A 21,532-nucleotide genomic window follows, 5' to 3' on the forward strand; every position below is an offset into this window, starting at 1 on the left:
TGACGTCAATTCACAGTCCGTAGCCGAGCTACAGTTTTGAACCGCGAAGTCACCGAAAAAAAAATTCGATGACGGCTATTCACAGTCCGCAACTGAGCTGTATCGAGGGCGAACCATCTTTCGCCAAGTTTACAGAGCAAAGAAAGTCAGAAATGAAGAATTAACACGTTAAGGGAGATCACAAACATTGCAGAAAAAATGAAAACTGAAGGCAATTATTAGCTCAATGCATTTCGATTGAGTGAAGTTATATAAATTTTATTGCTTTAGCCGGGGAGAAAAAAAATTCAAAAAATAAAAAATAAAATTTACAGCTTAACAGAGTGTGTGCGGAGAAAAGATTGGATTAATTGGAGTAACTCTATGGCCTTATGGCCGTAGTTTTTTTAAAGTAAATTTTGGGGTAGAGCTTTTTTTTGAGAAAGGAAAAAAAAAATTGAGCAAAGTATGACTAAATTTATCGGAAAATTTTCAATTTTTAAAATTTAAGAAGTAAACTTAAAATTTAACTCCGAACGCGAGTTAAATGTGACAATAAACTTCAATTAATTTACAAAAAAAATAAAAAATAAAAAATTTCTAAAATTTTCACACTCAAAAAAAAAAAATTGCTTGGCTGCGAATGAGGTACGGGACAATAGCACACTCCGGGGAGTATAGTGTTATTACCCGGGGCCTGCACCACTTATAACGTGCTCAGCCCTCAAGGCCAAGTAGCTGAACACGTTGGGGATGGTCGCAGATAAGGGGGGCGTATATCCACCAGATAGGGTAGTCCTAGAGAAAGGGGAATGGTCTAGGGGGGATGTAAGAGCCCTATCACTCTAATAGATGGTCACCTACCTCAAGAACGTATCCTAGAATCCTAAGGAAAGAAGAACACGTAAGTAGGGGTGGCCACTCGTGTATTGGGTAAAACGATAATGATGGTATAAAATGATGGTATACAACTACAACTAGGTCACACAGACCTCTAACAACTATCACACAGATACAACTACTACAAAAAGGGGGGAGGGGGTCTCCAGGCAGGAAGAGCCGTCGGGGATGCTGCCGCTGGACGGGACTTTCGGCGTGGGGAGGGGTGCTCAAAGCTCAATCACCGGGGTGAGACGCGGGATGGGGCAACTTGAGGAGTCGAGGACTCAAAAGGGGGTAAAAGGCCGCTGGGCGAAAGGGGGGTCGGGGACGGACCGTAGGACCACAACTTTCGGCCGAGGGATACTCGAGGACTTGACTACGGGGTGAGACGCGTGTCGAGGGGTCCGCGAGGAGGCGCATGCACGGTTGGCGAGACGACTGACTTCAGGGGATTTCAGAGAGCTCCTCGTGGGCCCCCTAGGCCTGCTAACTTGGGCGTCGTTCCCACGGTTAGCTCGCCAAAATCCCCTGACCAAGCATGTCACATCCGTCAGGGCTCCGAAATCCGCGGAAAGCAACTGGTTAGGTTGCCACCCGTGGACCCACGGTCGCCCGGCGCCCGAGACTGGGGTATACGCAATTGGGGGATTTCTCGGGCTATCTGGCAAGGCTGTGTCTGGTGATGTCACCGAGCGATGTCACTGACGGATGTGACAAGCTGTGTCATGAAAAACTCGCGGAACCACCGATTTCCCGGCGCGATATTGGCTCGCTGCTTCCAAAACCGCCGTAACTCCAATATTCCGTTATAGTCCATATGGACGTATTTATGCTAAATGGAACAATGCGCAAGTGGAAAGATGGGGTGTGCTCGTTAGTTGAGGGCCATAAGAATGAATGATAATTTAAGAGCGCCAGTGACATCAGCGGCAACGACTGAGACTGCGGGCACGACTGGGAGATCGGCGGCGGGACTCTTTAACTCATGAGCCCTGTCCACAACGCTCTTGTCACATGCCCACGGCTCATGAGTTAGTGCTCAGTTCCTTTTGATTTACTGTAAAATCCCGCTTTTTCATTTTCTCAGAAGGAACTATATCCACTTTTACATTGTTTCTTAATCTGTTCAAACGAGCACACCCCATCCTTCCGCTTGCACATACTTCCTTTTAGCATAAATACGTCCATATAGACTGTGGATCGAAGTTCTACATCTGTCTGGTAGCCCGTCCGAAATCTTGCAACGAGCAGTAAGAGCCCTCCATCTCCGAAAATACCCGGGGAATAATGATGGAAAAAATAATGAAATGAGAGTGGACGAGGAATTCTCCTTAACGACAATGGAGTCATTACAAAGAGCACGCCTCATTTCACTGCGATGTCTGCGAGCGGTTTGGAAGTTTGTTTTCGAGGCGGAGGAGATTCGGTTTCAACATCTGAAACGGTCGATGTTAAAACCACCCATACCCCCTACATGGTGAGCCTTAGAGTGTCTGTATTCTTAAGGAGCTGAGGGCTCATCGGAAAATATACTTTTCAGTTTTTAATATCGGCTGATTCATCTGCAATCACGCAGAACTTCATAAAAATCGCTTTTGCCATGGCTGTTTAATATCTCAGCGCCTTCAACGGAGCCGAGCCCTAGCGGAGAGAGAATCTAGTTCAAACTTTAGTTAATTAAAAGTTAGTTCAAAATAGCTTTTCTTCCAGTAACTTCGGTCGCGAAAAAATTAGCAAAGCTACACAGCTTTTCGTCCCTCACCTTACTCGCCGGGGTTGCGTAAAACACGAGGAGTGTGAGAAGGTACTGAGGACAGTTTTTTATGCCACTGTGCACTCGAAAAATGTTCCTATTGATAGGATTCCTGTCACTACAATATAAGGACTCTGGCCTTTAATTTTGTCATTTTTTTCACAGTTCGTTCTACCGTTGTACTGGGCCGATTTTCATAATTTTTGCGGCAACCGACAGGTGGTGGTCCCTAGATGAGCCCTATCTTTATTTACAGTTTAGCTCCCGCGGATCACAAAACGGGCCTTAGAGTATACTTGAGAGAAATTTATCCCATTTCGGGGAATGGCTTATTTTTCCCCCCAATCCTTACTGGTTTAATGGAGAACTTCCTCGCCAAAATACCCAGAAATTGCCGAAATAGCATCAGATGATGCCGGGCATCGGAGCAAAAAAGTTGTTGGCAATTGAATAATTTACCATATTTGAACAATTCGCCTTCTGCTGCGTCCGCAGAAATTGTTTCGAACATGTTGTGCGTGCTGATTTCGGCTAATTACATACCTGTCTCTCTGAAGGCATTTCATGTGCGAAAGCAATTCGCCTTCAGCTGCGTCTGCTGCAATTGTTGTTTCAAATATGTTGTGCGTGCTGATCTCAGCTCATTACATACTTGACCCTCTGAAGGCGTTTGATGTGCGAAAGTAGAGCACCCTGTCGGAGAAATACAGAAGTAAGATTGAATGAGTCACTCAATCCCTTCTTCGTTCGTTCTCCAACAGGGTGCTCTACTTTCGGATATAAAACCCCTTCAGAGAGTCAAGTATGTAATGGAATGAAATCAGCACGCTTAACATATTCGTAACGACAATTGCTGCAGATGCAGCAGAAGGCGAATTGTTCAGTTTAAAAAATAGTATGATATGAAGTCTGCATGAAGAGAGAGGGTATGTATTCGATCGATATGAATCGAGCAATAAATGAAGATCAACGTGAACCGATCGAAATCGATTCAATTGAGGTTTCAGGACATTTTGTCAACGATTTTTTGTCCGCGCACCTTTTTTGACCAGTAGTTTACGCCCACACGTAAAATAAGCAACGGTCCATTGACTTGGTCCAAGCGTTATATTTTAGTCGGTATGTAAAATTATATTGACAATATGGAAATGAGAAATTGAGAGAGGAGGTGTTGTTATGGTTGCTCATTTTCTAAATGAAATGTTACTGCTTTCTCCTTTTAAATCATCTTTTTAAATTGTCATTGGTGAATATTTGGTTTTATTTCCATCCTTAAAATATTCGATGTACAATATACCTTATATATGTATAGGTACTTTTTTTATTTTTTTTAATTTTTCCTTTACGAAATTATTACTTCATTTTGAAAACATTAATATTTTTAAAACGTGACGAATATTTGTAAAACCTTTTCAAGCGACATTAATCTCAATAAGCCGCAGTTGTGCCGACAGAAACTGCAAAAATGAATAAAAGAGGGGAAAAAACCTAAGAAGTACGCAATCTTGAACTGTAACCCATTTGTGCATCGATCTTTTAGAGTCAAATACGTCGAATTTTGAGCGTTTGGTTGCGCGTGCACCTCACTGCAGCACAATAAAAGCACAAAATGTAAAAGGAAAAATTAAAGTGCTTTGGAAATCATTAAATTTGACACGGAACCACCAATATTTAAAAAACACACTTTAAATTATTATTCTCCTTCGATAAATTGATACATATTTTTCCCCATCAATTTAAATGAGAATAATCAATGCAGAGTGTGCAAACATTTCAAAATCATGAGTTAAAAAACGCTGACTATGCGAGTATAAATATTAAAGCCTAACAAAGCGGAGCAGCGGCGTGCTACTGGCGCGAGAGGCTCACTGGCGCCTACAAACCTAAGTGGATACTTCACGCATTGCACAATGCTTGAAGTATCTACTTAGGTTTGTAGGCGCCAATGCGCGTTTCGCGCTGGCCGCCCGCTCGCCGTGCGGCGGCGCCTGAAGCAACTATTTCACAACAGAGGTTGTACAGTATTATACGAAATTGAACGTATTAAGAATGACAGGCATCCTTTAAAAAGTACAGATCTTTCATCGCTAAATAAATCAAGATACTTATCGTACGCTGGAAAAATCTAAGAGTCTTTACCTGAGGCAAATACAGAGGTTTATCCGGTTCAGGTATAACAAGGTGGGAAAATCTTGAAGGATAATTAAGTCCTGTTACACCAAAGAGGTGTAGTGAGTTTTAGTGAAACTCGCATTTACTATGAACAAATCCAATTGCGATATCTCGAGAATAGGTTTTAGCCAAAAATTTCATTTTTCGCAATTTTAAGTCTACATGTACCATAGACTTACCTGCTTTTGGCGTGCATTTTTGTTGCAATTCCCCCCCCCCCCTTCAAGACCACTGCGGCCTATTCCCTTAGAGCGAATTTCGTTTTTTCGTACTAGAGGTTGGCAGTAAGTTAAAAACTTCAACCAAACCCACACGCGAAAATTCGCGTTATGGAACAGAACTCTGTCCCTCACTGTAAGCGAGCCTGCCCTACTTTGAACAAAATGGGTCCTTGTTTGATTGATTGAAAAAAAAACCCGCAAAAAAAGTGAGTTGCAAGGTGCATTTTGGATAGCGCCTACCCCTGCGGAAAGATTAGTTCCCTGGATGGAGACCTTTAACGGATGATCGTAATTTATGGTCTTTAATTCGTTGGTTTCGTCAAAGGTGGTCAACCGGCGCATACAAATGCAACCTTGCCGTTGCAATAAATAACGGGGGAGCGACGGCCCGGGAATTTCAATTAGCCCTCCACTGCGCCCCCCTTCTAGGTCCACATCTCAACGTTGCCAGATTCCGTGATGAAATCTGTAGATATTTGAATCGCGGTCAATCAAAATTTAACACCCAGTAAGAAAAGTGACCGAAATTTTGTGTTAGTATGGGAAGAAGACACAAAGTAACCTAAACGTGCAGTTAATATTTTTTGGTTAGTTTTTCTTTGGGTTACATTCATCAAGTCTTCGGATTCAATTGATCAAATCTTTGAGTTGAAAATTTGCAACATTGGTAAAAAAAATCAGGAGCGAAACGTCAGGATGTACCAGAGTAACCTAAATGTGCGATTAATCTTTTTTGGTTCGTTTTTCTTTGGATTACATTCACCAAGTCTTTGGGTTCCATTGTTCAAATCTTTTGGTTGAACATTTGCAACCTGGTTATAAATCAGGTGCGAACCGTCAGAATGTAACCTGGATCCCATTGATGATACTCCAATGCGGTATCCACTCGCAAGTCGCAACCACACTGAGTGACGGCAAGAGAGACAAGAGTACATTAGTTTAGCAGGACACTTTCTTCATCCCCAGATGTCTCAGAGTAACCTAAAGTTTTGGTCGATTTAACCACTAGCGCGCAATCTTTGCACAGACGATGAAAATCCACCTAAAGAAAAGGTTTCCGCCTCACCCATCCAAAAAATAACCATTTTTCAATGTCTCAAACATGTTGATCAGAGTAAGCTACGGTTTCGGCCGATTTTACTGTTTGCGCAATATTCGCACGGACGATGAAAGTCCTCCCGAAGAAAAGTCTTCTAGAAAAAGGAGAGGAAAAAAAACATTTTTCAATGTGTCAAACATGTCGCTCAGAGTAACCTACACTGGAAAAAAAAATACATTGGATCTAGAGTCAGACTCTTAAAAACATCGACAAGAAAAAGTACTCTTGATTCATAGATCTAGCTAAATCAGAATCTAGCTTAAATCAAGAAACAAGCCTTATTAATTTAAGCGGATTTCGTTTTGATTCAAGCAAAATTCCGATTGAATTAAGGGTATTTTTTCTTGTCCATGTTTTCAAGAGTCTGGACTCTAGATCCAATGTGTTTTTTTTTTCCAGTGTAAGGCCGATTTTACCATTTGCGCAATATTCGCACAGAGGACGAAAGTCCTCCAGAAGAGAAGTTTTCCGCAAAACCAAACCCATTTTTCGATTTCTAAAACATGTGAGATTTTAACGACCGCTGTTTTCTTTCCATCAAAAATGCTGGGTTTTCGGCACGACCCGGCAACAATGCCCGTTCGATTCATAATACGGAACATCAGCGGTTGTCGAAACCGCTTGCTCAGATAAGCGCCGCGGATAAATTCCGCGAAATCGATTTTTAACGATCGGAAAAGCGCCGGCAAATTTCGTCGCCCCTCCGACGTAAGGGCGTATCTCGATCCCTACGTGAGCCATGTTTTACATATGAAGCCATGCTTTCTAGGGCTCATGCGGAAATCGAGTTACGCCCCCACGTCAGAGGAGCGACGATTTGACCGCACTGTTGCGCTCCGTTGGTCACCATGGTTTTTCCGCATGTTCTTCGCGTTAGCGGTGAAAAAAGGGCGCTGCGATTGAGGCGTTCCTCGCACAAACGCCACACAAGCATCACGATGCCGCAAAAATTTTGCAACTTAGTGCTTCATTCACGACTGAAAGATTCGAGTATGCTGGATCCCGGCGCACAGTGGATCGAGTCAATAGGAGATGTCGCGCATGATTTAAAAACTTTAAAAGCGTATATCTTCATTAATATGAAATGTTGATGTTTTAAAAGTTGTTCCATTGATTTTCCCGTAAAATTTCCTATAAAGAGCACCCCTTAAAATTAAAATTGTGACGAGATAAACAAAAAAATTTCAATTTTTGTCAAAAATTTCATATCCGACTTCTTCCAAAGACTCCGTTCCACCGCGCGACGTTTTTCCCGGAAACTTTTTTATTCTTGCTCAATGCTTTGTAACTTTAATTGGATCTCGTTGAGCAGAAAGGAACCATGCCCTATCAGCTATTCCCAAATTTGATGGGGCAATTTAATCTTTAGCGTGAGGATCTGTGTGCTTTCAGTGAATATTCTGCATGATAAGAAGAAAATTCCTAAAAATTTTCTAAGGAACCCGTACAAACGTTCCTCTTGCAAAAAAGTGCATTGCCCAGTTAAATTTGGCAATAGCTGGTGTGGCTTGATTATTCTTTTCGGCTAAACGCGGTCCAATTACAGCTTGTTTTGGTTGATAAAAAGCTCACCCACGGTTTTTTTTTTTTCGTCTAAATGTCGTAAATGAACCCTCGTACACAAGGTAAGGATTTTAACGCTATAAAATATGTCTATATCTGAGTCGTGAAACACGTATCTTTCTTTGCGACGGTGCAGGTTTCTTGTCACATCTCATTTTTCAATAGAAAACCAATGATTATTATTTCCCGGAATTTTCTCTGCTTAATCTTCATCCTGTGTAAAATATTCTGTGAAAAGAAATGTCGGAACATCGGAATCGAAATAAGTGTTTTGCGACTGTAACCGAACACAACTACAAATTTTCTCGAAAGAACTTTGGAAACGCGCAAATATTTATTCGGCTCATTCCTCCTCATTGTGCAAAAAGCAAGGCTGCGTGAGTTGGAAGGAGCTGCGTGATGATTATATTTACTTCTGTTAATATATAGACCAAACTAAATAATTAACTTTAATTTCCTCTCATTTGTATTAGGTTTCAAGCCACCTGTGTGAGCACAGAACGCATAAACCGAGATCTCACGAAACTTGCAACTTAGGACCTTGCCCGCCTTCGTGGGAAACAGGTCTCTGGTCTGGGGTAAGTTCAAAAGAAGAACGTAACGTCATTTCAATGTTGACGAATTTTTCCTAGTAAATTGCACTTTTATCGGTAGAAATTTCAACAATTCTAACCGAAAATGTCACCAATTTTTACACTGATTTCGTGCAAAAATTAAAAAACTTTCGGACAAAAGTCGCTCAGGTACTTTGTTGTGAAAAATTGAATTGTTCAAGGCAATTTTGCGATCTCGGAATAGAGTTACGTTCCCTCACCCGGAGACCGACAAAATATGAAATGGACTGCATTTTGCAATTTGGACCTATAAATTCTGGGTCACTGAAAAAACACTTATGTGCATAGGGAAACTAATGGCACATACGTTGTTTTAAAACTGGGCCGGAATTTATAGGTCCAAATTGCAAAATGTAGTCCAAATTTCTGTCTAATGCACAGTCCGACCGCCCAATTAGACCAAAATGACCGAGGGTGCAAGACAAAATCAACATCAACAGACAGCCGCAGTAGCTCGACTGTGCGTGTGACATCGGGTTTGCGAGAACGACACAGATCGATTTTTATTTGAACGCATTTAAATCAAAAGAAACTAAATCAATTGTAACATGAGCTCTGTCATGCTTGTATTCTAATGAATCTCAGGGCTCAAGTCAGAATGAATATTGTTCCTTCGATTCAAATGCGTCCATTTGAGGGTGAAAATATACATTGTTGCATTCCGCGCTATAGGTCTCTGGACGAGATACGAAATACTCTTTCGAAAAATAGACGTAAAACATCACGCAGGATAGAAAAAAGTGCGTATTTAAAATGCCTACCCTAAAGATTGCCGCATAATATTTTCAAGAGTTAAATTTAAGAAAATTGTAATTTCTCCCGTGTATTGTAAAGTCATGTGTTGAAGCTGTGAAGCCATGCAAAACCTACTTGGTTTCGCTTTGATCATCTACCATGGCATTTCCATTTACCTTTATTCTGATACATTTATCTCTTTATTTGAAAAATTGGAGGGTCCTAACTTCGTTTCTCTGTACCGATAAACACTGTTTTTTACATTAAGAAGAGTTAGATTATTATATTAATTGAGTGTTAGGTGTTCATTACGTTAGTGTCAAGACTAATACGTGATTTTCTCTTTCAGTGTTCAAAATCCTGTGGCGAAGGTGTGCAAACTCGAGAGGTGACGTGTAAACCATCGGAGATCGACCCCTCTCTATCGTGTGATCCTCTAAGTAAACCTGTTCAGAGTAGACGATGCACAACTGGAATGCCATGCACAGGTACTTATTCCTCCGGTTCTGGTATTTGAGAGATTTTACCAATAAGGTAAAAACTCAGTAGCCCAAAGGCTGAAGTCAAGAAAATAGTTTTCTTTTCGGAGAAAATGCAAGAAAATATGTAAAAAAAACTGTAGGTACAGTCGCATCTAAGAATTTTTAAAAAATGGACGATCTTCAAGAAGGGCACTTAAGTATCGAGTCATAATACTTCAAACAAAGCGATTTTTTGTTTAGCAGGATTAATACAAAGGATTGGGTTCGATTTGCTGGCCTTAAAAATTGTCCTTTATGGTCCAAGACTTATGAATTGGTAAAAAAAAAATGTTTTCTTAATGTCAAGTTGCCAGGCACAACAAATTAGACGTTATACGATTATACATTTGCAACATATAAAAATTTTCAACGCTCTCTTTTTCTCTACGTTTCACAGAATCTGAGGATGAGAGTTATGCGGAGAAAGACTCGCAAGAATTGAGCTATCCCCTACTGAAAGCCACCGCAGAGAAACTTGTCAGTGAACTGAATGTGCCATCGGAATCAACGTAAGTGATCGATCGTATCGAAACCCTTTATTATAACAAGTTTATTAGAGTTAGAAGAGAGGAATCTTTTCATTTATTTTAGTAAGTATGAATGGTGCTGATTAGAATTTGTGTGTCCTCGAACTATCAAAGGAGCCGAGTATACTCAAAGGGTGGTCATGCTTCGTCATCGCCATCTGATGAAAAATAAGTCCAAGTCCCTATATGGATTAATTTTCTGAAGACCGAGCGATATAATCTATTTATCGATGTTCGATGTATTCATTTTTGGTAGGACATGCAACTTTTTTTAATAAATAAGCCGACAGACTTATGTCCCTAGTCCACTGTCAAACATTATTTTATGTTGATGAATGGACAATTTTAGGCTTCAAGTTTCTTACACTATTGTCATAAACGTATGTGTGAGTTGGCTCATTCACCCATTGTTTTCATCATCAGGTTCATAGCGGAGGAATGGGGCCCCTGTTCTGTGACCTGCGGAGAAGGAGTCCGAACTCGTCAGGTCAACTGCAAAATTTTCCTCGATTTTTCAAGGACCGTCGCTCGATTGCCGGACAAACAATGCCAAGGACCCAAACCAAAAGATACTGAACGTTGCGTTGAGACACCGTGCTCCTTCTCAAACAGGTTGGTGAGCAATTTCATGACCAGTGCAATTAAAAAGATCGCTCGAACGCGATTCTAAACTATATTGGAACGTTTGCCATTTATTGGCTCAAGAAATGAGCTTAAATTTTTGCGACATAGTTTTTAGAAAACTGGAAAAAGTTAATCGTCGAGATCTTAATATTTAATATCTCGAACTAACTTGAAAAAAATCACATGGATGGTAGTCACTTTTCGCGTGAATGGTCGCATTGCAAGAAATAATTATTTAACGACTGGAATCAAAAATATAGAATATGGTTATTGACAGGAGACACACTCAGGTTACTCACAAATGACTTACAAGCGGCTCAGTTCATTTTCGTGACATTGAAGGGCGTAAATTTAAATTTTAAGCGAAGATTTCCAAGACACGAACATGAAATGTCAAAACTAAGCTGTTATCTTCTTCGATCAGAAAATAAGAGATAATTAGGTGTGTTGTAAATGAGAACGACACGCGCTCGAGGTATGTCCACTTTGCGTGTACAAAAAATTGAAGACGCTCTAGATCTCCTTAAGCTTTAACGCCTGGATACAACTATTCGTGCTCGAGGGATGCGCGCGTTGCATGCGAGAGAAATTGAAGGCGCTCTAGATTTCCTAATGCCAACGCCTTGATTCAACCATACATGATCGATGGACGTCCATATAGCATATATATGAAAATCTGAAGGTGTTTTGACTGCGTTCCATTTATGACAGTTTGTATGGTTCGTCTTCAGTTTAGTATAATGTTCCAAAAAGCGATGGATGATCTAAAAAATGCGTGATATCTCCTTTCCTTCTCAGCCTGGACATTATCTATGAGAATTTTCAGAGAGTCGAAAATTGATGAAATGGATTAAAATCATGATTTTTTGCCCTACAGCCGGCTGTAAGATTTCCAATAGCTTCTATAGCCGGCTACACAATTTCTTATAGCATTTTATAGCCGATGGCGATTAGGCAACAGCCAGGCAATAAAGTGTAAGCTAAACGTTACTAATTACGGATGCTAGGACTTAGTGAGTTTTTGGACTACTGCTCTCTTTTTCGGTCGTAGTATCTTGATTTATTTTGCGAGGAAAGTTCCGTACTTTTGATGAATGTCTGCCATTCCTAATATATTAGAGCGCCTTCAGTTTCGTATGATACTGTGCATTACCTCTGGTGTAAAATAATTGCTTCAAGCGCCGTGGCACGCTGCGGCGCGGCAGGCGGGCAGCCAGCGCGAAACGCGCATTGGCGCCTGCAAACCTAACAGGGATACTTCACGCGTTGCGCAATGCGTGAAGTATCCCTGTTAGGTTTGTAGGCGCCAGTGCGTCGCCGCTCCGCTTTGTGTTAGGCCCTAATATTTAATCTGGCGGAGTCAGCGTTATTCAACTCATGATTTTGAAATGTTTGCACATCCTGTATGGATTATTCTCATTTTAATTGATGAAAAAAAATATGTATTAAAGGAAAATATAATGTAAGTTTTGTAAATATTAAGGTGGTTCCGTATCAAACTTAATGATTTCCAAAGCACACGAATTTCTACACAATTTCTTATAGCCTTTTATAATCGATGGCGAAAAAGCAACAGCCAGGCGATAAAGTGTAAAGCCCGGCGATAGGAACTATAGCCCGGCTGCATAATTTTTTATCGCTTCGTATAGCCCGGCCGTATGATTTTCTTCCGCATTCTACAGCCAGCTATATGATTTTCTGTAGCCTTCTTTAGCCGGCATAAGAATTCCTATGGTATTTTGAAACGCAGCTCTTATCGCCAATTTTTACCAGGGAAAAGGTGTACTTCAGAGAACTGACACGTAAAATGTAATTCTCAAAATGTTCAAAAAGTGTAATATTAAATTTTAACGACAACACGGTGGCTCTAAAAAAAAACTTAAAAAAAACAAAAGTTACCACTAATAATGCACTACAGCGAATTCCTTTACATTATACTATGGATGACATAGAATGGGAGAATAAATGTAATGATGCGGCCTCAATAACTCACGACTTTAAATTTTGAACCGAATCTTTTGCTATCGAATACGAAAAATCCTGGAGAATTTAAGTTTTATGTTGACCAGCTTCTCGAAAGAAAAATAAAATTTCTAAGGAAGTCTGCAACGTCGCAAATGGAGAAACGTCGTCTCTCATTTTGCCCAAAAATATGTATGTATAAAATTGAAGGCATTATGACTGGCCTCTCTCAACTTTTATTCGTCTGTAACGATAAACATCGGGTCGCGATTGCTACGGCGCCTTGATACAACTATACAACCTCAACGGATGTCCGTATTGCGTTCAAAAAATTGAAGGCGTTTTGACTTCCTACGCGTAATACCTGTAGTTGATTCGATCGACAAACGCGTTGGTCGGCGGTGACGGCGACTTGATGCAACTTTTTAAACTTGATGGCTGTCCGTGTCGCTCCGACTGAAGTGCGAATACCGCGTATCTCCATTGCGGTGTTTCAAAATCTCCGTTCTTAAATCATCTCCTCTATGAGATACAATCCAAAGACACAAAAAATTCTAACGCTGGCTTTGTCATCACATTTACTTAATCTCTTATACGATTATTCATTGACGGTGCATGCATTAGAGAGTTGCTGAACGGTTCTAAATGGAATATATGTGTTGTTAAGCAAATCGTATAAATGTGTGTGTTTTTTTCCAGGGTGGAAACGGTGAGAGACGGATTTGCAGACTCGTACAAATCAGGGATGAGTTATAGTGATGTCAACATCAAGGTAGCGCCAGGATTTGCAGGAAAATCGACGTATTCTTGGCGAACAAACGGGTTCAACCAGTGCACCGCGTCATGCCTCGGAGGTAAATTTTACGTCAAGGATCTCTTTAAACCTCCTTTAATCACAATGTAACACTGGAAAAAAAACACATTGGATCTAGAGTCCAGACTCTCAAAAAGATCCACAAGAAAAAGTACTCTTGTATCAATAAGAATTTAGCTTAAATCAAGAACCAAGTCTCTCAATTTAAGCGGATTTCGTTTTTATTCAAGCAAAAATCCGATTGAATCAAGAGTATTTTTTCTTGTCAATGTTTTCAAGAGTCTGGACTCTCCAATGGTTTTTTTTTTCTAATGAACCCTATGGGTCTTCCTATGGAAAAAAGCCTTGTAAAAACGACTATGAATACGACCCTTAAACTAATTTTCCTAGATAGGTCACTGAACCTTGTGTTTTTTATTTAATACTCTGACAGCACCAGGTGAGTAGACTACGTGGTGATTAATTGCATATTTTTGGAGCCACAATCCTGAACAAGCCCGCTATTAAAAAGCTCGTAGAACCGAAGGAATTTCAGACACCCCAAAATAGCGGGAAATTGATGGAAGTGATGGACAACGACGGTCAAATCGGTATCTCCTCTCCTTTACCTCCGATGTTTGTTGAAGTAAAATGTATTTCAATGCGGATTGTTACTTATCAACTGCGGATAACATGAATGAGATTCAGTTCTTTGAATCTGAGGCTATAGTTTCGACTTTCCAATTGCTTTCTTATACGAGGAGTAAAAAGACGTTTAACAGAACGAGTAGAAACTGTGAAAATATCTCGATTTCTGCGTTACTTTTTCGCATTTTTGAAGTGTACATCGTGTTCTACGCGTCATTTACCTTCGGGATAATGGGACTGCATTTTGCAATTTGGAACTATAAATTCTAGCCCGGTTTAAAAACAACGTATATGCCATTGCTTCCCTATGCACATAATTGTTTTTTCAGAAGAGTAGGAATTTATAGTTCCAAATGGCAAAATGCAGTCCAATGTATCTGCAAATCAAAATTCGTTCATGAACAGAGACAAGAGACCCTCCACTAGTATCTTGGCCATGGTGGAAGCTTTTACTTTCGGGACTTCAGCATTCTACTGTTGACTTACCTACATGGTTGATGTTTAACAACGTGTTGGCAGTTTCGTTTCGCAAACAAGCCGAAAATGGCCGAAGTTTAGGAAACTTGTTTGGCTCATGACGTCACCCGAAGCTCATCATCGACCATGTAGGTAGGTCAACAGCCGAAATTAGGGTGATGACTGTTGCTCCCTTATAATTGTCCATAAGGAACTGTTGAATCCCCGAAAGTAAAAGCTTCCACCTGTCGCCAAGAGGCCAGTGGAGGGTCTCTTGTCTCTGTTCATGGATTAGTGACCAATTCCCTCTCTTCTATATCCTCCAGACCATACCCACCAAAAACCCTCCCTCGAGACCTTCCTCCTCTTCCTGTACTGTCGTAGGTAACCTTCTCTTTGGTTTCCTGCAGGGATGCAGACGAGCTTGATCCAGTGCGTGCGGGACGAGGACGGGAAGGTGTCCTCGCCGTGGATGTGCGACTCGAACCAGCGGCCGGACGAGCTGACGCAGCTGTGCAACGTCCACCCTTGCCCGCCCCGGTGGAACGTCTCTGAGTGGTCGCCGTGCTCCCACCCGTGCGGCCTCGGCTCGCAGACCCGGACGGTGACCTGCATCCACGAGGTGACCCAGGGCCCCGGCAACACCCTCGTCGTGCCCCCCGACCGCTGCCCCCAGCCGCCCCCCGCCGGAACCCGCTCCTGCAACGTCCTCGACTGCCCCGTCAAGTGGCACACCTCTGAGTGGTCCCAAGTGAGTACATTGCATACCCTCACATTAATCCCATTCATGTCCAGGGGCGGTGGCCATTTTTCAAGTTGGCAACACTGTTTTACCTCACTGGGAAAAAAAACACATTGTATCTAGAGTCTAGACTCTTAAAAACACCGACAAGAAAAAGTTCTCTCGATTCAATCAGAATCTAGCTTAAATCAAGAACAAGCCTCTTAATTTAAGCGGATTTCGTTTTGATTCAAACAAAAATCCGATTGAATCAAGAGTCCATTTCCTTGTCAATGTTTTCAAGTGTCTGGACTCTAGATCCAATGTGTTTGTTTTCCAGTGCTCCATTGGAATCCATTGAAAATATCGATTTTAAGTGGATCCTATGCCTCGCCAAGAATCGATAATTTAACATACATTTAAATGCAGGTATGACAGTGTTGTCAACTTTCAAGAATCGCCACTCTCTAGAGGTGAGACTTTTGCTTTGGAAGGGACGTTTAGACACAGTATTAAACAATGCCGTAACGAAGGGGATACTCATAAGTAATGATATAGATATAAAGGGAGGAAATAATCGTGTAAGCAACCGTAAGCACAACCGTCATGGATAAAACAAAGATAACAGAATAATGAAAGTATCGAGAGCCATTATCAAAGGCAAAATTTGTCAAATAATTGGTTTTAGCTTTTCGCACGTCATCCAAACCCCCCCCCCCCCCAGTAAAATAGACGCACTGTCGTTAAAATGAGTGTGAAATCCGGCAATTGCCACTTTTTAGGTCTCTTTCTAGTTTAATGTCATTTTTTGACCTGGAAGCAAGGTATAGGATCAAGGTGATTTTTGTGTTAATTTACATCTCTCACGCCGGAAATAACATCCGATCGTAGCGTAATGCCGTGGCTTGTGCCTTGTGCCATGGTCAAATAAGAACATTAAACTCAAAATGACTCTCAAGACGTTACTATTTTTAACTTTTAGACCGAGATTTACGAGAGTCAAATCTCACTGTTAGATTTGATGAACACCCAACACCAATTATTTCAATTGATGTATAGCCCCTCCAACATAAATATAAATGTAGGAGTTACAGATGATAAGAGTTAAACCAGTTTCAACCCTAGAGCAAGGCCAATTTAGGTCCTAAGGTGTGACTGATTTTAGCCCTTGATGACCCCTCTGGTTTGGTATTTATCAGTATTTAACCTTAACTACTGACTCTTTAAGGATGATTTTTCACACTCAACTTGTTTTATTTTCCAGTGTTCGAAGCCCTGCGGAGGGGGCAAGAAAACGCGGAAAGTGCAATGCAAGCAGGTGCTGGCGCAAAACCACATCCAGGACAAGCACGAGTCCCTATGTCCCTCGACGGAGAAGCCGCCCGACTCCCGTCCCTGCAACACGAAGGAGTGCCCCAAAGAAACAACGCAGCCCATCATCGAGTCCTCCGACACGCCATACAACCAGGCCAGCCCCTCCAAGAAGAAAGTCCAGTTCAAGATCGGGGGACCCGCCGTCATTTTTCAGGGCACCACCGTCAAGATCAAATGTCCCGTCAAGCGATTTGACAGGTGAGATACGCCTTTTCACTCTAGTGTACTCTGCCGTGCTGAGGAACAGTGGCGTGGCGTGCTTTGCGATATATCGATTGTTCTGCCATTTAAACCTATGAAAAAGGATCGATAAACAGGGTGTTTGCAGTGAACACCTTAATAATCGATTCTTTATCATAGGTTTAAATGGCAGAACAATCGATACATCGCCATTCACGCCACGCCACTGCTCGTATGCTGCAGTGCTAAGGAAGAGCACCGTTTGAGCTTTGCCAAGCTTCTTTCGGTAAAAACCGAATTCACTAGAAATATTGTAAATGTTTATTTCCATAATTCTCAGACAGGTTTGTGCGGAATTTAATCTAAAATATCGGAAAATTTCAAAGAATAATGCGCATTGTGCATGAATGTCGTCAAAAATACATGTTTCTATCTAGGGAAAATTTGCATCTCTCGAATGCTCATACGGCGTTCTGCCTTAGCACGGCAGTACAAACCTTCAGATGCTGCAAAATTTCTTTCGACAAATCACGTATTTTCAGGCAAATTCATAAATATTTTCTTTCTGATTTTTAAGGTAACTTCATGAGGAATTAAATCTAAAAAGTTGGAGTTTCGCAAGGAAAAATGTTCAGCACGTTCTTCACTAAGTAATTTTATGATAGGAAATTCGGTAAAATTCGAATTATCATACGACGGCTTTCCTTAACATGGCAGCTTTGGCGCCGGAGAAGTATCTATTTTTTAATAAATGTGGCCAAATTTTCCCCACGAAAGTACTTATTTCTGAGAAATATTATGAGTGTTTTTCTTTAAACTTTCTAGATACACTAGGTTAAAATGCGAGTGAAATAATCCAAAAATTCTAATCAAAATATTCGCAAGTTTTTTGGAAAATGTACTTAATCAGAAAAAATTGGGAGGCATCTGAACGCATATTCGATGTTTTTCCAGAGTATAATTACCATGTTAAATTACAAAATACGGATAAGAGGTATTGCGATTTTCAAACGTTTGTATGTTAATCGCGCCTAGCTTTTATTTCTATCAAAATCATCGAATTTCTGTGACCTTTAGAATGACAACACCTACATGCAACTATTCGTGCTCGAAGGATGTCCTAATTGCATATACACAGAATTGAAGGCCGGAGCTTTTCAATTTGGCTTTACTAATATTTATAATCATGTGAAGTCCATGCAGAACCACCACATTACCAAACACATGTTCAGCGAATTCGTTATCATTTTAATTTGTTCTCCTCATAGAAGAAAAAAAAAAAAAAAAAAAAAAAAAAAAAAAAAAAACAGAAATATTTTATACTTCGAGTCCGTATCACTCTAGATTTTGATTTAAAAAAACGAGTGCTCTTCATTTTGTTACTTAATTTTTGATTCCCAAGAATCTACTAGGGGATTAGCAATATATTTTATCACAACTACTTCTGAGATCATGAACATTTCTTGATTGATTGTTGCAGAGCGAAAATCAAATGGGCCAAGAATCACATAGTAATCAAAAACTTTACCACAAAATACCGGGTCTCTAAGAAAGGTGCGCTTAGGATTAACTCTGTCGTCAATTCTGATGGTGGAATCTACACTTGCATTGGTGAGTTTTCATACATGTTCAACGCGCTTAAATTTCTTCACTATGCAAATACATTTTTCTTGAAGGATTATGCACTTTAACAAAAAACTCTCATTTCCAAAAACACTTATTTACATCATTTTTGAGCATTCACTGTGGAGTGATTACATGAAAAAGTAGTGGCAGACTGTTGGGCGTCGGCAGCGTAAAATTGCAAGATATTTGTATATTTATCTATTTCTCGAGGATGATGTGACGAAAATATCCACTATTTCGGAGGAGAAGAATCGGCAAATATTGGTATGAAAGGTTAGAGATTTTGATGGTACCATGAGAAACATCAGGTTCAAAACTATCGTTTTGACCCCAGTACTAAGTTTCTTTGGCTGCTTGCTTGATCTTTTTTACTATCTCGAAATTTTGAAAAATGTTCTCTGATTCCAGCTGGACTATCCTCAGCGGACACAACTCTCACGGTAAAACCTAAACCTGGCCAATTTCCAAGTTCTGAAGAACTGGATGGAAAAGTGCCTCTAGATGCAGGTAATTAAGGTCGCTATTTGCTTTAAATTAATTATACTCTTAGCTCATACCTCTGTTATTATTTTTTTAAAATGTATTATTTAGCATGTTTTTTTTACTAGCCGCATTGAATTGTCGTGCTTAAAAAATACTATGGAATAACGTAAAAAAGATGATAAGATAATAATATTCCAGTCATGCACCAATGTTTTATCATTTGCCCAATTGTAAATGAGCACAGTAAAAGTTACTAACTGGGAACTAAATATTATCCTATGGGATTAGCTTTGCCTCATGACGACTGATTAAAATGGTGGATATAACAGCCTCTACTGCAAATTAGTCGAATTTTTCGGAGGTACTTTCAACGCAATTCTTTGGCTAAACAATTTAGTTCATTAACATTTGAACATCATTCTACATCGACGGTGTAAGTCAGCAATCACATAACTCAGTTTGCGACGTCGCAGACTTCCTATCATACTTTATTTTTTAAACGGAAAACTTCTCAACGGCAATTCTTTAAGACTGCCGTGATTTTTCTTCTCTGCACGAAGAAAATTCTGCAAAAACGTCAAGGAATGATATCAATTTGTTCTCCTTTAAAAAAATAACATAGAGGAGGAGATTTTCAAACATCTCAAACGAGTTATGTGATTGCCGACTTACACCGTCAATATACTCCAGTATCATCGTAAATGTTGACAATAATTCCAATAAAATTTATGTTTCAGTCTTAAATCGAAATGGTTTGAAGACACGGAACTATCCACTCTGGAGTCAATTTGATTTTTGTTCTAGAATGTCACTTTCACACTGATCAGCTAAGTGCACTTACAATTGGGCTACGTTTTGAAATTAGGAGCTACAATTTCTTACTCATCCCTAGAAACACTTATCTGCATAGGGAAGGGTACATATACGTTGTTTTTGTACAAACCCAGAAATTGTAATTTCGAATTGCAAAATGTAGTCCAATTGGATCTCATTTTGCAATACGGAACTAATTTTTCCAGCTCACTATAGAAACTTCGTATTTACCATTTGTTTCCCTACGGAGATAAGTGATTTTACGGATGAGCCGGAAATTGTAGTTCCTAATCGCAAAATACAATCAAATTAATGAATAGGCGATGTCTTTCTGCACTAAATCTCCCACGTACGCTTATTTTCTCCTGCAGGAATGAAAACAGGCGAAGAGATGGGGAAGAGTTCGGGTTTTGTGGATAATCCGAGCGATTCGGACTGGAGCCACGAGAACCCCACATCGGGTCAAACGACAGGGTCACACGACTCACAGGAAGAAATCAAAACATGACCATACCTCTGCAACCGGAAACCCCTTCTCAAAATTGGTTAGTAGCATTTTGAATTTGCGAATATTTTGCTAAAGAATGTGTGTACTCTAATTTGACAAAAGTCATCTTACACTGAAAGTTTGTTTCCTGGGAATTAGGTGCATTTAGGAAGACCAAAATGTATGGTTGATGAGAGAATTACTGACTTACTAAGCAGTGGCGAGGTGTGATAATCGACTGTCGATGTTATCCCATTTGAAGCTATGGTAAAAGATCGATTAGGGTGTTCGTTGCGAACACCCTCATAATCGATCTTTATTCAAATGTTTGAATGGCATATCGATCGATACATCGCAAAGCGCGCCACGCCACGCCACTGTTACTAACGAAGAACGCCAAAAGAGCATTTGAGTGTTTCCAAATTTTCTCTCAGAAAATATTTATTAACGGAGAAAGTTAATCATTATTTTTCTCGGAATGTGTCAGATGTCTTGGATTAAATTGCGGAAAAAATGTTTTAAAAAATCTGAAGGAAAATGTGTATGAATAAACCTAAAAATTCGTGGTGGATCAAAGGAAAATTGGCGACGCCTGAAGGTTCATACGATGTTTTTCCGAGTACGATAGATAGTTTGATAAGAGAATTATTAGGTGTGCACCCTATAGGGTGCACACCTTATCAGGCATGCTTCGTTCCAAAAGTTACGTATCTATGGTAGCTCGGGTAAATTTGGAGCAATTCCTTCCCATTACTTACCAATTTTAAAATAAATCAAGAATTTTCAATTTTTTTCAAACATCATCATTGTCATAAAATACGTAACGTTCTTGGAAGGAGGAGGGGGGGGGGGAGGATCGAGGAGAGTGTCACACCTTTAATTTTCGCGTATTAAGGGAGAAATATCTACGTTTCAAAAACGTGCCTAAATCGGAAATTCCGAAATTTAGGCCAGAACAATTCCTTGCCTGGTCTTCCAGCTAATTCCCCTTAATCGGCCGAGCTGAGGAGAAACACTGTAAAAGCATTCAAATGTTGTCAAATCTCTGTCGTCAAAAATGTGTGCTTCCTAGAACAGTCGTAAATATTCTTCTTTAAAATCTCAGGCACGCCGGAAAATAATTGCAATTGGAATTATTCGAAAATTTAAAAGAAAAATATTCACAAATCTTCCTCGAAAATCCGTGTTCTATCGAAATAAATTTGACAACGTTTAATGTTCATAGGACTTTTTCCCGGTGCAGGACAGTACTGTTTATTGCGGATAGCGATTCGCTTATTTTCACCGGTGTTGGACAAC

The 21,532-nt window shown here is 40.3% G+C and overlaps 1 protein-coding gene across 1 annotated transcript in view; it reads left to right on the top strand.

Moving 5' to 3' along the window:
* Positions 1-21,532, top strand: part of LOC109034839 (no long nerve cord) — a 235,444-nt gene that overhangs the window by 204,652 nt on the left and 9,260 nt on the right. The window contains 11 exon segments of the mRNA XM_019048214.2: positions 8,143-8,247; positions 9,368-9,506; positions 9,937-10,048; positions 10,490-10,678; positions 13,352-13,506; positions 14,960-15,300; positions 16,535-16,842; positions 18,305-18,435; positions 18,859-18,957; positions 20,118-20,258; positions 20,260-20,291. Of these exon segments, the coding sequence (XP_018903759.2) occupies positions 8,143-8,247; positions 9,368-9,506; positions 9,937-10,048; positions 10,490-10,678; positions 13,352-13,506; positions 14,960-15,300; positions 16,535-16,842; positions 18,305-18,435; positions 18,859-18,957; positions 20,118-20,258; positions 20,260-20,291 (1,752 nt within the window).

This window comes from Bemisia tabaci, chromosome 6 (assembly GCF_918797505.1).
Source record: "Bemisia tabaci chromosome 6, PGI_BMITA_v3".
NCBI classification, from domain to species: Eukaryota; Metazoa; Arthropoda; class Insecta; order Hemiptera; family Aleyrodidae; genus Bemisia; species Bemisia tabaci.